Genomic DNA, 15,607 nt, shown 5'->3' on the forward strand with positions numbered 1-15,607 from the left:
ACAGCCACCAGTCCCATGTGCTGCCCTGGACCCTCCACCCAGAGAGCTCATCCCCAAGGTGGGGCCTGGGCCACAGGACACCTGTGGCCTCACCTGGCCCTACCTGCCCAGGCTGCCGGGGGACAGGTGGGTGCCGAGTGGTGCTGCCCTCACCAGTGGGTGGTCAGGCTGCATCCCAGGTTGGGCATAAGACATGTGGCCGTGTTAGGGCTTCCCCAGCACCAGGCCTGAGGCTGTGACATGCTGGCCCCGCTCGAGTGAGTAGATTGTCCCCCCTGTGCCACCTGCCCCATCACTGGGCTGGCTGTTAAGTGTGTGTCTCTGAGGTGTTGGCACTGGCGGTCCTTTTAAGCTGCATAAATAGTCCTCTTGTTACTCTGCTGACACTGGCCGTTTGCTGAACAACTCTTGCCCACCTGTGGCTCCAAAGGCCAGCCCCCCTGGGCCCACGACGTATCTGTCTGGTGCGAGTGCAGCGGGCCCAGGAGAGGGGCCGAGCTTTGAGAGAGGCCGCATAGCATCCGAGGCGCCCCTACCCCTGCCCGGGACCAGCGGGAGGCCGGGGAGAAGCCTGACTGCGGTCCCTGTGCTGAGATGCCACTCGGGCGCTCCATGGGCGTCTGCCTGGGGACAGCTGCACCGGCCGTGGGCCCTTTGCCGGAGGCGTCCAGAGTTCCTGGACCTGCTGTGAGGGCCTGGCCCTGGGACGGTGCCGTTGCCCATTTGCGCAGCAGACGTGCCCCTCGCCCACTGTCCCCAGCCACCCCTGCGATGGACCCTGTGAGCGAAGGCGGGCCGTCTCTGGAGAGAGCTGTCCTGTGTGAGCAGCAGGGACAGGGACGCTCATGGGCCTTGGGGACCGGCCTCCCACGTTTCCTCTCAGTTTCAATTGCTGGTGAGCGGAAACTGCAGTTACTGGAAATGAGAGCTTTGGGGGAGCAGCCAGTGTGGCTCTGAGTGCGTGTTTTCCCTGCCAGCTTTTCAGTAAGAGATGCTGAGCTGAGGCTGGGTGACGGGAGGGAGCCCAGGCCCTGTGGAGGACGCAGGCTGGGGCCTCGGCCCCACTTCCGCCCGCAGGCCCCTGCCTCTTCCTCCTTCCTCGGAGGGCCCAGTGACGTGGCTACATCTGGGCCTCGTGAGTCCACCTGAAGGTCCCTCCGCCCCGTCAGTGGGGCTGGTGCTCCCGGGGACACCCGGGTGGTCAGACTGAGGGAGATCTCCTCCCTCTGACTGAGAACCTGATGGGGGAGGGGAGGCCAGGTGTAGCTGTGCGACCTGCAGTCCACGTGTGTCGGGCGCAAGCCCTTTTGGCTCACAGCACAGGTGCTCAGCAGGTGTCTCTGGTGTGCTCCCCTGGGCCTGGGGAGGCGATGGGAGAGCCAGGGGGTGGCTGCAGATTTCTGGCAGGCCCGGTTTCCAGCCCACAGGGAGACGCAGCCCAGGGCTCCACTCCCGCCGGGCCTGGGTGGTGCCGTGGTGGAAGGCACAGGCCCAGGGACCCACCTGTGGGCTGTGTGACCTCAGCTGCTCGCCCACCTCTCTGAGCTGCCCTTCCTCCTGGGAGGATGGCGGCCTGCCCGGGAAGCTCGCCTGGGCATTCCTGACGGGCAGAGGCGTGTCCTCCCCGCCCGCGGTCTTGTGTTCGACTCGGCATCTTGCTGTGAGACGTCTGTGGGTTCCCACGGGCTGTTGGAAGTCAGAGGAAGTCAGATGGACAGGCATCTGTCCTGCGTGCCTTGCTCTCTGCCGGTCACGAGGCACACCCAAGTGTTACTCCTGGAGCCCCTTCCCTCCCCGCAGCCTCTTCTAAAAGCTCGTGGAAGCTAGCCCCACCCCCGGATTTGGGCAAGGTCGAGCAAGGGCCAAGGGTCAAGGCCAGCCCAAGAACCTCTCTCTTTTCCTGTATGGAAAAGCCACCAGATAGCCCTCCGCCCATGCCAAGTGGCCCAGGCCCCCGGGGGGTCCCCAGGGTGTGATGTGAGGCCCCTCTATCATCTGGCCCAGCCCAGTCTGGGTGTAGACGGCTGGATTCTGTTGCCAGCACTTGCTGCGTCCCCAGGCACCTTGGTGGCTCTGCTGGGCCCGGGGGAGAGGGGGCCGCATATGGACAGGCAGGTGTGGGGTGGGCTCTGTGGGCGTGAAGACTGCAGGGGCCTAGTGCCGTGCAGGGCAGGTGGTGGGGAGTCCCTGACTGGTGTGACCTGGGAGAGAAGTCCAAAGAGGAAAGGGGGCTGGTGGCCCAGGCAGGATGGAGAGACTTCAGGTACCACCTCTGAAGCCTTTGCCCCATGCTCTGGCTTACTCGGGAGCAGCCCACAGCAGGCCTGCCAGGGTCCCCGCTGCCCAAAGTCGGGGGTTGTGCTGGGAGGAGTAGAAGAATGTGGCAGGGGCCTGGCCCTCTGGTCTGCCCAGCGGCCAGCCGGCCGTGGGCCCCATTCTCTCGTCCCCAGTGCCAACAGATGCCACCGGCCCTGAGGGCGAGGGTGGTGACAGGTGTCCTGTGCTGATATGGTCCTCCTGCTGGACAGAGGGGTACGGCAGAGCCAGGGCCCAGAGAAGCCAGCTGGGAGGCTCTGCAGTTCCCAGGCCTCTCACCAAGAACACCCCCACCCCGGGTTTTGTGTTTCGGCCACGCTGGTGAGGATGTAAGAATGCATTGTCTGCTCAGGCTCCCGGCAGGTCTGGGAGATCAGGTGGTCAGGGAGAGAGCCAGGTGCCCAGTGGGGCACCTGCTGGCCCTTCGCTGCCTCGGGGGGCAGCCTTGCCCTGACTGTCCAGTCCCCCTCAGCCCCGTTCGCCCCACCCTGAGTCTGCCCACCATGGGGGTCAGGGAAGGATGAGAGAGGCATTCAGATGCAGGTGGCACTGTGGGCGTGACCTGCGTGAGCCAGGTGTTCTCCTCTCAAACAGGTCGGTGTGTGTGCGCCCTGCTTTGGGACTCCAGCAGGGCAAAGCTGGCAGCATCCAAGGGCAGGGTGGGGGTGGCATCTGTCTCTTCATTCCGGGGCCCATGGGAGGGGGCCCTGGTGTCCTCCCCCTGAGTTCTCAGGATGCTGGGCCCACGCAGGGGCTGCCCCTGAGTGCCCGCCCGCTTGGCGGGGGAGGACAGCCCTCCCCTCTCCCACACCCCCAAGACGGCGGCTGCCCCTGTGAACAGAGGCCTGGAATTGCCAGAATCGGTTCTGGCTTTGGCGGTGAGCTCAGCTGGCAATTGCTGACTTAATTAGTCGAGTTTGGGATTAAATCCTCCCTGCTCGCCCGGCCTCAGCGCCCATCGATCCTTCCCTGCATCGGGCTCCACCCTCCGTGGGAGCAGAGGCCCCTGGCAGTTCTGGGGATCCCTGGCTTCCCTGGGAGCTCAACAGGCTTGTTCCTGAGGGTCCCAAGGAGCCACTGGGGGTGGAGGGCATTCAGGAGAGCCCAGGGAAGGATGTGCATTCCAACCTTGTCTCTGGCCTGGGGCTCTGTCTTTTGGGGACCAGGTGGCAAATTCCTCACAGTGAAGAGAGTAGCCAGCTTTGCTCAGCTTTGCTCCCTCACCTCACCTCACAGCCGTGGGCCCCCCCCCTGCCAGCGGTCCCTGGGAGAGCTGTGCTTGCTGGCCCTGTGCCTTCTGTACCCTGGGGGCAGCCTGGGCAGCAGCTGGGCCATGTCCAGGAAGCTGCTTGACCTCCGCACTGGCCTTTCTGTCCCTTCAGATGGGCACCCACTTCCCATGTCGAGGGTGGGGAGGCAGGGGGATGGGAAGGGCCAGGGGCATTGTTCTCCCCATGGTGGGAAAGCTGACTTCCGGGGGACAGTTCCATCCCCGCACAAAGGGCTTCCCCGGAGCCAGGACGGAAGATGGCGTTTTTCCTGCTCTCCCGCTCGTTTCAAAGCACCAGAGACGCAGCTTGGGAAAAAGAGCCCAGACAGGAGCCCAGAGTGCCAGGAGCAGCTGCCTGGGCCGGGAAGTGGGGCCTGCAGGGGCCTGTGGACATGCTGCAGACCCCCACCCAGCCCTGGGCCTTGGGCCCCGGCGGCCATTCTGGCCAGAGGGGCCACCGATGCCTGTGGAGGTGGTGAAGGGGGCTGGACTCGGGAAGGGGAGAGGCCTAGGGGACGGGTCCGGGCCCCTAAGAGCAGAGTGGAGACCTGGCCGGGCCCTGCCCGGCCCCCAGACAGGTGTCCAGACAAAGGCTTCTGCAGGTTTGGAAGGAACTTGGGGCCTTCTGTGCTGTGGCTCTTTGTCCCGGGGCTTTGGGAGGTGAGGACAAGGGGCCGGGAGCACTTACTTGGCACCAGTTGCCCTGGCTCTCACGTCTCCCTGGGGCTCTGTTCCGGAGCTGAGTGGCTCTGCTGTTCCTGGTGGGGAAGGACCCTGGGTGGGGCAGGAGGGGAGAGGCCCAGAGGAGCCCCTGCCGAGTCTGCTGTCAGCACATCACCCCGTGGCAGCTGGTGCGGCCTGGAAGGTGGGGGACCTCTGCTGGGATGTGGGGGGCCCTGGACAGGGTCTGCCCAGGGAGGGACTGAGGACCCAGGAACACGCCCCACAGCCTTGGCCAGAGACGGAGGTGGGCTTGTTGACCCCGCCCCTTCTGGGGCAGGTGTCTGGGGACCAGGGTCCCGTGCCCCTCAGTCCTGCGCTGTCCTGGCCTCAGTCTCCTACAGATGCCCCACTTCCTGTGCCAGAGTGGGGCAGTTCTGTTCTCCCAGGGCGGGGGGCCCGCCTTCCTGGCCACGGCCCTGGATTTGTGCCTCAGTGGGTCTTTGCTTTGTACCCTGGGACCAGGCTCTGGGGAGGAGGGGGCACTGCACCAGGCCATCCCTACTCCCTGGCCCCTCCTCAGCAGTGGGACCCAGTTACACGGAGTTGGGTGGAGCTGGTAAGGACAGGAAGGTGGATGGCAGGGTGGGACGGCCAATACTGGCCAGGTGGCTCCTTCCACAGGTGTCCGTGCAGGCTGCCTGGCTCCATGTTCGAGGGGCCAGAGGCCTGTAGGGCGGTCCCTTGCTGCCTTGGGGGTCTCGGCTCCTGCTAACCATTGGGGTGGGGGCCCAAGGCCCTGCAGACACGACCTCCAGTCCTCACGCTGCTGCTGCCGCTGTCAGGGCGGGCTGCTGGGCTGGGAAGGCCCATGTGACCCCCACGATTTCCAGGAACAGGCATACCTCCCCTGGCATAAAGAATCCCAGTAGCGTGGGCCAGAGCACGAGTCCCCCCAGCCCTGGCGGTTGGGCGACATCGCGAATGTGCAGGGGGGCCCCTCTGAGCACACGCAGTCTCCGTACCCCCACTGCACCCGTGGGGAGCTGAGGCCCAGGCACGCAGTGGTGCACAGTGGGGAGGCCCTTAGAGTTCCCCTGGTGGAACCACATGTCATTTGCCCACCCGTGGAACCCATGGAAGCACCACCCATGGTGTCTCTGGTTCCTGCCATGGAAGGCCCCCAGCCAGCAGGGGGACAGGGTCTGCCTCACCCCCAGGCCGGGCCCCACTGGGCCGGAAACTCCTTGAGGGCAGAGCTGACTTGGTGGGCTCCGAAGTCCTGAGTGGCTCTCTTTTACTCGTTTGGGGTGGAGGGAGCTGTCATCTGTCCCCTGGGGGTGGCAGATGGCCGCTTAGCTTAGAAAGGAAAACAGCACAATTTAGAATTGGTCCTGGGTGAAAGGTCGCAGCAACATCTGCCTCTGGACGCTTTCTGGAGTCACATTTCTATGGAGTGCCGCGCGCTGCGGGGGAGGGGCCTTCCACAGTGGAAATATTGAGGCTGGGAACAAAGCGCAGGCCAGGCTGGGGGACAACAGGCTCGGCAGCCATTTGGCGCGCCTCCGGGCCGGCGGGCGGCTGCCGGAAGCCCGGCCCCTCCTAAGTCCCTTCCCGGTGTCCCCAGCCCCACCTGTCACTCACCTGCTGCCTGCCAGGACGAGTCACCTGTCCCAGGGCTGCGTGTGGGGTGGGAGAGAAGGCGAGTGGAGGAGCAGGCGCTGCAGTGACGTCCTTCGGCACGGCCCCAGGGCACCGGGAGCTGGGTGGTGTGGTGGGCAGGGCTGCTCTCCGGGCTGTCCCCAACAGGAAGGGTCCAGGGTCAGCAGGAGGTGTGGTTCGGGTCACCAAAGCCCTGGCCTGTGCCACTCTAGGAAGTCCCTGAATTCCGAGGCAGGCGTTGGTTTCACCTGCCCTTGCTGACCCCCGGCACCTGTCCCCACTAGGCACATACACTGACCTGCCAGGACAGACATCGAGGACAGAATGGCCACCGGGGGCTTAGGCACCCACATTGTGGCCCTGGCTGTGCCCGAACGGGCCTTTCAGTCACTCCCGCCTTGTTAGGGAAGTCTGGTTGCTGTGGGCGGAGGAGGGGACAGGCGTCTGTCCCTGGAATTTCAGTCTATGGCCAGACTCGGAAACAGGTGCAGACAGATGCAGAGGAGAGAGGTGGCCTGGGCTGGAGCCCCGGGGTCAAGGCAGGCATGGCCATCGGACCAGCCCAGGCCCAGACCCTGCACACCCGGCATCCTCCCTGCCCCCTCGCTCCAGCCCTCCCCCACAAAGCACCTGCCTCAGCTGTCCCACCTGCAGGGGCTGGCTGCTCCTCCCTCGTGGCCCTGCCTGTCCCCTAGCTGGGATGCTGGTGGTAGAGGGAGGCCGTGCCGAGGCCCAGCCCTGGAGCCGGCGGGGATGGGCAGCATGCCTTCACGGCGTGTCCACCAGGCCTGGGCGGGAGTGGGGAGACAATGGGCCTTCTCAGCTGCTGCTCCCCAAGGAGGAGCCTCCCTGCCCCTGCCCCTGCCCCGCCTGCCAGGGCTGGCGGCCTCCCGAGCCTGGCCAGGAGCAGCTGCCGCCCGCATCCCCTGCCTCAGCACACCTGCTCCCCGGCCGCCCTTTGTCCGCGCTGCCGACGCCTGATTTATTGGGCGTGTTTTCCCTCTCACGAGCCCAGCCTAAAACAGCCTGGCTGGCTGTGATATGCCGGGTCCGGCGGATTCTCCCACAGCCCTCCATGCGGGTCCCCATTCAGGATGGGGTGGCTGCATGGCCAGAGGGCGGGGGAGGGGACACGTTCACTGGAACGCTGCCCCGGGGCTGGTGGGTTCCGAGTGCGTATCTGGGCATGGCTTTCTGGTCCATTTGGGGACAGAGTGGGAGTGACTGTAGTGGCAGGGGTCCCCCCAGGACCAGTGAGGGGGGCCCAGCTCACAAAAAGTAGGGCAGGGGTGCAGAGAGTGGGAGGGCAGTGCGGACGGCGGCCTCCCACCGCTGTGCTGAGCATGCCCTCTGTCCCGCACCCACCGCCTACCCGCCCGCCCCGTCCGCCCCGTCCGCCCCGTCCGCCCCAGGGAAAGAAAAGGAGCCTTTTCTCCCTCGGGAGCAGCAGCCAGCTCCTGCCTGACAATGGAGGGCATTGAGTGGGGTGGGGGAGGTGCTGCCCCCCCTCCCAATCAGGCGAAATGCTCGGTTCCCAGTGAGCTCAAGCCAGGACCAGGCAGCCAGTAACTGAATCCAGGGGCAGGGCGGGTCTGCCTGCCACAGACCCGGGGGTGTGGCCTCTCGGGAGCCCCAGCACAGGGCGCCTGAACACCCCGCTCCCTGGGTCTGTGCCCGGCAAGAGGAGCCCCCCTTCCCGCCGTGGGGTAGGAGCCGTGGCCCAGGCCTGAGTCGGCCCCCCAGGGGCAGCTTGTTTTCTTTAAGCCAATTGGTTTGGGGCTTTTGACTTCTGGCAACAGATGGTGGGCCCAAGTGGCCACTTTGGGTCCGCCCTGCCCTGCCCAAGCCGCAGTCACAGTTAAAAAAGCCTTCAGGAAGACAGATGCCTCCCAGGCTGCACGGACAGGGGGAAAGTCCAGTTGCTGAGAAACGCTCAGACCCCGGCCCCCCAAACCACCCCTGTCGCCCCTCAAGGGTAGGGATTCTCCCGGGGCCACCCTGCTCATGGAGAATGGGGGTGGCAGGGGAGACTAGACAGCGGGCATCTACGTGGCCACAGCTTCAGGTGCTGTGCCAGGGGCAGAGCCAAGCCCCCTGTTCATCCTGGGGACCCCCAGGTGCCCCACCAGCTCCTGTCCCTGTGTGAGACCCCGCCTGCCCAGCGCCCAGGGCTGTGGGTGCAGCGCCGGGGGCTGCCTTCCCCGGCCGCCTTGGGAGAGCACGTTCTGCCTCAGAGGCTTTGCCCCTGGGAAGAGCAATGCCTGGCTGGTCCCAGGGCCTCTGCTGAGCTTTCCCCCGCAGGAGCAAGGCCACGAGGTGACCCCGGCTGGCAATTTATGGCCCAAGCTCCAGAGGCTGGGCCAACAGGTGGCTGGGGGTGGGGTCCTGCATTGGGAAAGGGAGGCAGGACACCCACCCCCTGCCCCTGCCCTCAGCTCACCTGCTCCTGAGGTGCCTGCCCAGTGCGTTCGGGGTTGGGGGGGGCACAGACCCGTGAGCTCAGGAAGGATGCTCTCGTTTCGGCACCCCGGTTTCTCCAGCTGTGAACTGGATGGTTCTGGTCCCGGTGGATGTTTTCTGGGCTTCTGTGAAGACTTGTCCCTGAAAGGGGCAGCTGTATCTGGTGCTGGGGGGCGGGGGGGGGGGCGCCAGCCGTGGCCCAGCGAGGTCCCCATCGGGGACAGCCCTTGACAGGAACAGTTCTGCATCACGTCTGCTCTTGTGTGGACACTCAAAGGAGACACGGAGCCCTTTTTTACTACCCACGTGCGGCATGCTCGTAGAAAAGCTGGCGGGGAAGGAGGCAGGGTCTCAGAGCGGTCCTGCCGATGTGCTGTTCTCTAGCCCATTCCCCCAATTAACAGAATCTTTTGTTTGTGGAGGTGAAATTCTCTTACTATAGAGTTCACTACTTTAATGTGTCCAGTTCAGTGGCATTTGGCTCACTCACAACACTGTGTAGTTACCCCCTGGTCCCAGAACATGTCTGCTGCCCCTGGCAGAGCCCTGGCGGTAGCCCAGCCCACCCTGCGGTGCCTGCGGCCTGCGTGAAGCCGGCAGCTGCTGGCGCCACCCCAGGAGCAGCCGTGGCCCCAACAGATGGGGCGCAGAGCGGCAGGACAGCCGGTAGAACTGACCCCTTTGCTGTGTCTGCCGCAGCTGCAGCCACGCCTTCGCGGGCCAGCGATGCCAGGCGCACAGCCCCTGCCTCAGCGCCCCCTGCAAGAACGGCGGGACGTGCCACGCGGTGGACCGCAGCGGTGTCGTGGACTACACCTGCAGCTGCCGCCTGGGCTTCTCCGGGCCCCTCTGCCTGACGCCCCGAGACAACCCCTGCCTTGCCAGCCCCTGCCGCAATGGCGGCACCTGCGACCTGCTGACGCTCACGGACTACAAGTGCCTCTGTCCCCCGGGCTGGTCAGGTGAGGGCATGGTGGGCTGGGGCCCTAAGGACTCCCGTTGGGACCCTCTGCCCTCCTGAGGGGTGGACTGCCCCTGCCCCGGCTGTGGGACATGCTGGCAGATGCCTGGTCTGTGTGGCTGGGGGAGGGTCCTGGGCTCTGCTGGGCCACTGGAGTCTGCAATCTAGAAACAGCTCTGAGCCGCCCCCTAGAGCCCCGTTGCAGCCCCAGCTGTCGGGTTTCGGCCGCCCTGCTCCAGGGTCTTCACTTCCCTGCCCTCCGCCGCCCAGGGGCACAGCGCTCCTCCGTCAGGAGCTGTGGTGCCAGACGGAAGTTTCTAGGAGTGTGAGTTCTGAAGGCAGGCCCCATCGGCACCCTCGTGTGTCCTGGGATGGTGACTCAGCCGCTGGGAAGTCCCTGGTCTGTAGGAAGATGGCTGTGTTGTGTGGCGGGGCCCTGAAGACTAAGGAGAGGATGCCAGGGGAGGGGGGCCCCAGCCATGGGGAACTGGGCGGCTAGTGTGACCCTCTCACCCCGCTCGCCCACCAGGGAAGATGTGCCAGCAAGCTGACCCGTGTGCCTCCAACCCCTGCGCGAATGGCGGCCAGTGTCTGCCCTTCGAGGCCACGTACATCTGCGGCTGCCCGGCCGGCTTCCATGGCCCAACCTGCCGGCAGGACGTCAACGAGTGCAGCCAGAACCCGGGGCCCTGCCGCAACGGCGGCACCTGCTTCAACGAGGTCGGCTCCTACCACTGCGCGTGCCGCGCCACACACACCGGCCCCCACTGCGAGCTGCCCTTCGTGCCCTGCAGCCCCTCCCCCTGCCAGAACGGGGGCACCTGCCGCCCCACGGGGGACACCACCCACGAGTGCGCCTGCCTGCCAGGTACTGCCTGCTGGCCTTGGGGGGCAGGGCTGCGGGACCGGGGCGCCCGGCGTGGAGGGGTGCAGGCCAGGTTGGATGGGGTATGCACTCCTGACCACACATTAGAAGGTTGTCCTGGGTGTGTGGAATGGGGGCAAATCTGGAATAAGGAGCATTGTTAGGAGGCCTGCGTACCATCCAGCTGCCACCCTAGTCCCCAACTGCCCATTTCTGACCGGGGTGGTGTCTGCTGTGACTGGACAGCCGGCCCACAATGCCCAGCATCCCTCCCCTGTGCCAGGGCCTCCTCAGTGAGGCCTGGTCCTGAGCTTCCTGGGGCAGAGGGCACAAGCCGCTTGTGAGTGTCCCTCAGCTTGGGTGCCCGGGGAATGCACATGCAGCCCGCAGAAGCCTCCCTGCTGTAGGGAGCACCGCCCCTGTGCAAGCCCGGGGCTTCCCCTGCTTCCGGGGGGCGGGGCCGTCAGGGCTGGCACGTCACTTACCCGGGGGGCGGGGGCCCTTCCCTTCTTCCCATCCGTGCTCGGCTCCTGTGGGGGGGGGGGCACGGCAGCACGGCCCCCTCCCCCACTCTGTCACACCAGCAGCCCACTGTACTGGTTGTTCATACTGGTCTTCCCATCCTAGTTTTTGTTTGACTAAATTTTGGCACTGGTGGTCTAAAAATAACGATGGCGAGGAGGTTTGAAACCTCTTGGTCTGTCCGTTGCACACCACAGTGGGGAGGTGGGACCCCAGCAGGGGAGCAGGAATGAGGGAGGAGTGGGTGGAGCGTGGGTGCTGGGGGGGACACAGCGCCCGGCTGACCTGTGGGTGACCTGGGGGGTGCCCCGGCCCCCACACCACCAGCCCGGCCCCTATGAAGAGGAAGTGCTTTCAAGGCGGCCTCGTCCCAGGCTCCACCACCGCGCTGCTGCCTGAGTGCAGAGGCCAGGCACGTGCACTTCCTGCGTGTGCCCAGGTGCCCCCCTCGCCACCTGCTTGTCAGTCGGTCAGTCAGTCTCCGCGGAACTGAGGGCTGAGCCCTCCCCGCCCCAAGCCCTCAGTTCAAATGCCTTCTTGGTGGCTTGGTAGTCGAGCCTGAGACCTCAGTGCTGGCCCTGCCTGGGGCCGGGGGTGAGCCCAGCCCTCCAGCCCCACCCGCTGGAGAAGGGGATCCTCCAAGGTGCAGGGCTCCCCAGGGTCACGGGAAACGGAACACAGGCTCTGGGCTCTGATTTGGGGCGCTCCCCAAACCACTCTGATTTACATTGTGGCTTTTCCTGGCTGGCTGATTTTGCTCCAGGGCAGCTGGGGGGGAGTCAGGGGAGGGCCCGCACCCCCAAGGGCAGGGGAGTGTTCAAAGGCACCTGGAGGGACGTTAATTAGTAACTGGCTGCGGTCAGACTGTTGCCAGGCACGCCTTTCTTTGGGCTGCCCGCTGAACCAGCAGGAGCTGAGTGGATTAATAGCCCACTGGCCCAGGGCTTGGGGGGTAGCTGGGAGGGGAGGGCTGCAGCTCTGCATTCCCCCTGGACTGCCCGCCTGGTCCTGCTGCCCCTGCTGCCCAGCTTGCAGGGCCCGAGGCCCCATGCAGCCCCAGTGAGGTGGCGTGCCCGTGGCCGAGCACCTCCTGCACAGTGCCTGGCCCGCGGGCACTGCCCAGTCAAGGGAGCCGCTGGGAGCGCTGTGCCACAGAAGGGCTTCTGCAGCAGACCCTCGGAGTCTGTGTACAGGAGTCCGTCTGTCCAGCCGCCCTTTACAGAATCGTTCCTTGGAGAGAGATGTGCTGCTTGGTTTCAGGAGTGGGGAGGGCAGGGAATGGGGCACAGTCCCCGAGGACACCCAGGCAGTGGCATCGCAGGATGGGGGCTGACCGGGCCCCTGGCTCCTCTTGCCGTAGGCTTCACCGGCCAGAACTGCGAAGAGAACATTGATGACTGTCCGGGAAACAGCTGCCAGAACGGGGGCGCCTGCGTGGACGGCGTGAACACCTACAACTGCCGCTGCCCGCCCGAGTGGACAGGCACGTCCTTGGGAAGGCAGCTGCGCGGGGGCCCCACCCCCTCGTCATACTGTTTTCCCTTGCGGGCAGCAGTGTGGGCCTCCAGAACCTGGTCCAGGCTGGGACGGGTGGTGTAACCTGGGGCAGACCCTCTGCCCACAACCAGCATCTCAGGCCTCCACCCCAGTGGTCGGCACAGATGTGGGCCGTTTGCGGCCTGAGCCCGGGCAGCCCTGTGCCAGAAACAAGTCCCCAGGTTTGAGCCCAGCCTGCTGGGTAGGACGTAGGGACGCTGGCCATCAGGTGCAAGCCCTGCCATCGCGGCTCGCAGTCTGGTCTGGTGGGGGTGACAAGCACACATGGACCCCCGTGCACCTGTGGGCACACAGAGCAAGGAGGAAAAAGTCCCCCCTGCTGCCAAGGGGGAAGGGAAAATGGGATTCAGGCTGGTGATCCAGGAGTCCTCCCAGGAAGGCTTCCTGGTGGAGGCGGGCCCGGCACCGGCAGGGGCGAGGGTCCCAGCCTGGGGCTGAGGGTGCCGCTGCCCCCACAGGGCAGTACTGCACCCAGGACATGGACGAGTGCCACCTCATCCCCAACGCCTGCCAGAATGGCGGCACCTGCCACAACACGCTGGGCGGCTACAACTGCGTGTGCGTCAACGGCTGGACCGGCGAGGACTGCAGCGAGAACATTGACGACTGTGCCAGCGCCGCCTGCTTCCACGGCGCCACCTGCCACGACCGGGTGGCCTCTTTCTACTGCGAGTGTCCCCACGGCCGAACGGGTGAGGGCTGCGTTGCCCTGGGGGGGGTCCCAACGGGTCTCCCTGCCCTTGATGGAGGGTCCCCAGGGCTGGGTGGGCACACGTGACCTCGCTCCGACACAGGCCGCCTGTTCAGGGCCCCCAAGGATGGTGACCCAAAGGGGCCTCTCTGGAGTGAAGAGGGCGAGGGCTGCCTGGGGCTGGGCCGGTGGCAGTCAGGCTCCTGGAACAACCCCAGTGACCTGGGACACTCGGCAGGGACTCAGTGGGAGGCCCTTCCTAGTGTGTCAGGGGAGCTGGAGCTGGGCGGGGGCGGGGCATGCCCGCTGATGGCCGACACCCCGCCCAGGTCTGCTCTGCCACCTGAAAGACGCCTGCATCAGCAACCCTTGCAACGAGGGCTCCAACTGTGACACCAACCCCGTGAACGGCAAGGCCATCTGTACCTGCCCCTCGGGGTACACGGGGCCAGCCTGCAGCCAGGACGTGGACGAGTGTGCACTGGGTAAGCGCCAGGCGGGGTGCGCCTTGGGGGAGCCTGGGGAGTCTGGTGGAAATGGAATCCGCCCTCAGAAGGTCCCCCGTCTGGTGGGGGTGCGACCTGACCTGTCCCTGGTTTGATGGGGGTGGAGAGGTCCCAGAGTGTCCCCTCACCGTGCCGCCCCCGCCCCCTGCCAGGTGCCAACCCCTGCGAGCACAAGGGCAAGTGCATCAACACGCTGGGCTCCTTCCAGTGCCGGTGCCTGCCGGGCTACACCGGCCCTCGCTGCGAGATCGACGTCAACGAGTGCGTCTCCAACCCGTGTCAGAACGACGCCACCTGCCTGGACCAGATCGGGGAGTTCCAGTGCATCTGCATGCCAGGTGCGAGGGCCAACCGGGGAAACTGGGGCTGCTGAGGGAGGCCTGGCACCGGTGTCGCGAGAGCGGTGGGGGGCGGGCAGACCCTGGGAGGCCGGCGGGCTGCGGGCCGGGTGTAGAGGTCGCTGGATGTCGCTTTCTGGGCCCAGACCGACCTGGCCCCTGCCCCTGCCCCCACCCCAGGCTACGAGGGTGTATACTGCGAGGTGAACAAGGACGAGTGTGCCAGCAGCCCCTGCCTGCAGAGTGGCCGGTGCCTGGACAAGATCAACGGGTTCCTGTGCGAGTGTCCCCCAGGTGCGGGGCCGGCCTCATCCTGTGGGAACCTCAGGGCTCACCTGGGGTGGCGAAGCCCAGGGCCCAGAGGCTTTCCTTCCTGCTGCTGGGGCTCCCTGAGGAGAGGGCGTGCTCCCCAGACCCCTGAGGGGTTTGGTTGGAGGGGACTCCAGCCTGGCTCCCTGAGGGCTCACGACTTGGGGGAGATGGCCTGCAGGGGACTTGAGGGCCAGGAGGGCTTGTGGAGCCCCTGGGGGGCCGAGTCTGTGTCGTGGAGGCGTTGTGGGTGAGAGGCTCAGGCTCTCGAGGTGTCAGTCAGCTGCGCCAGACACCCGAGGGGAGCCCCGTTCTCACACTGGCCGGCTAGAGCCGCCACACCTGCAGTCCATCTGGGAAAGGCCGCTCTGGGAGGCCTGGGAGGGCCTGACCTGAACAAAGGCTGGGGGCTGAAATGGGGGAGGGAAATCTGGGGCCCACGGAGCCCCTGCCAAAGCACGCCCGGGGGAAGCCCGTTTTAGGCCCTTCTGGTCTGTGCCGTCTGGGGCTCAGCCACAGGGCCGTGGTGCCCGCCGTCCCGGCTGACAGCACCCCTCTGCCGGGCCGCAGGCTTCACCGGGCACCTGTGCCAGCACGATGTGGACGAGTGTGCGAGCACGCCCTGCAAGAACGGCGCCAAGTGTCTGGACGGGCCCAACACCTACAGCTGCGCGTGCACCGAGGGTGAGGCGCCGCCCGGCTGCCGGGCAGCAGGGTCCAGGGGAGGACCAGTCGCAGCTGAGGCAGGGAAGGTGACAGGGCCCTTCAGTCTAGAGACACTGATCCAGGGTCCGGGGGTGCAGCTCAGCTCTGAGCCTGGCTGTGTGAGCATCTCTCGATGAAAGACAAACCCGAGTCTTCCCCTGCCGGGGTGTAAGTAGCAGAGTCCCAAGGCAGGGGACAGCCTCGTGCCCAGGGAGCAGTGGCCCTGAGCCCCATGCTCCGCCCTGCAGGCTACACGGGACCCCACTGTGAGGTGGACATTGACGAGTGTGACCCCGACCCCTGCCACTACGGGTCCTGCCAGGACGGCGTCGCCGCCTTCACCTGCTTGTGCCAGCCGGGCTACACGGGCCACCACTGCGAGACCAACATCAACGAGTGCCACAGTCAGCCCTGCCGCCACGGGGGCACCTGCCAGGACCGCGACAACGCCTACCTCTGCCTCTGCCTCAAGGGGACCACAGGTGCCTGGCTGGGGCTCGGCTGCGGGTGGGAGCGGGGGGACTCGGGAGCTGACCCCCAGGTGCCCCCACTCCCCAGGACCCAACTGCGAGGTCAACCTGGACGACTGTGCCAGCAGCCCCTGTGACGCGGGCACCTGTCTGGACAAGATCGACGGCTACGAGTGTGCGTGCGAGCCGGGTTACACAGGTGAGGTGCTCAGGACTCGGCCCCCCCCACCGCCTCGACACGGGGCCCAGGCCGTGCTCCAAGGGGCAAGGTCAGCAATGTCCCCAGGGCCCACCTGCCAGGCTCGGCCTGCCAAC

The 15,607-nt window shown here is 66.1% G+C and overlaps 1 protein-coding gene across 1 annotated transcript in view; it reads left to right on the top strand.

Moving 5' to 3' along the window:
- NOTCH1 (notch receptor 1) overlaps positions 1-15,607 on the top strand; it is a 40,086-nt gene that overhangs the window by 8,237 nt on the left and 16,242 nt on the right. The window contains exons 3-12 of the mRNA XM_053917713.1: positions 9,068-9,330; positions 9,859-10,197; positions 12,077-12,199; positions 12,732-12,965; positions 13,294-13,449; positions 13,623-13,808; positions 13,989-14,102; positions 14,688-14,801; positions 15,071-15,304; positions 15,381-15,491. Coding sequence (XP_053773688.1) covers positions 9,068-9,330; positions 9,859-10,197; positions 12,077-12,199; positions 12,732-12,965; positions 13,294-13,449; positions 13,623-13,808; positions 13,989-14,102; positions 14,688-14,801; positions 15,071-15,304; positions 15,381-15,491 — 1,874 coding nt within the window. The remainder of the gene's footprint in view (positions 1-9,067; positions 9,331-9,858; positions 10,198-12,076; positions 12,200-12,731; positions 12,966-13,293; positions 13,450-13,622; positions 13,809-13,988; positions 14,103-14,687; positions 14,802-15,070; positions 15,305-15,380; positions 15,492-15,607) is intronic.

The sequence above is a fragment of the Desmodus rotundus genome, unplaced genomic scaffold, assembly GCF_022682495.2.
Source record: "Desmodus rotundus isolate HL8 unplaced genomic scaffold, HLdesRot8A.1 manual_scaffold_153, whole genome shotgun sequence".
Lineage (NCBI taxonomy): Eukaryota > Metazoa > Chordata > Mammalia > Chiroptera > Phyllostomidae > Desmodus > Desmodus rotundus.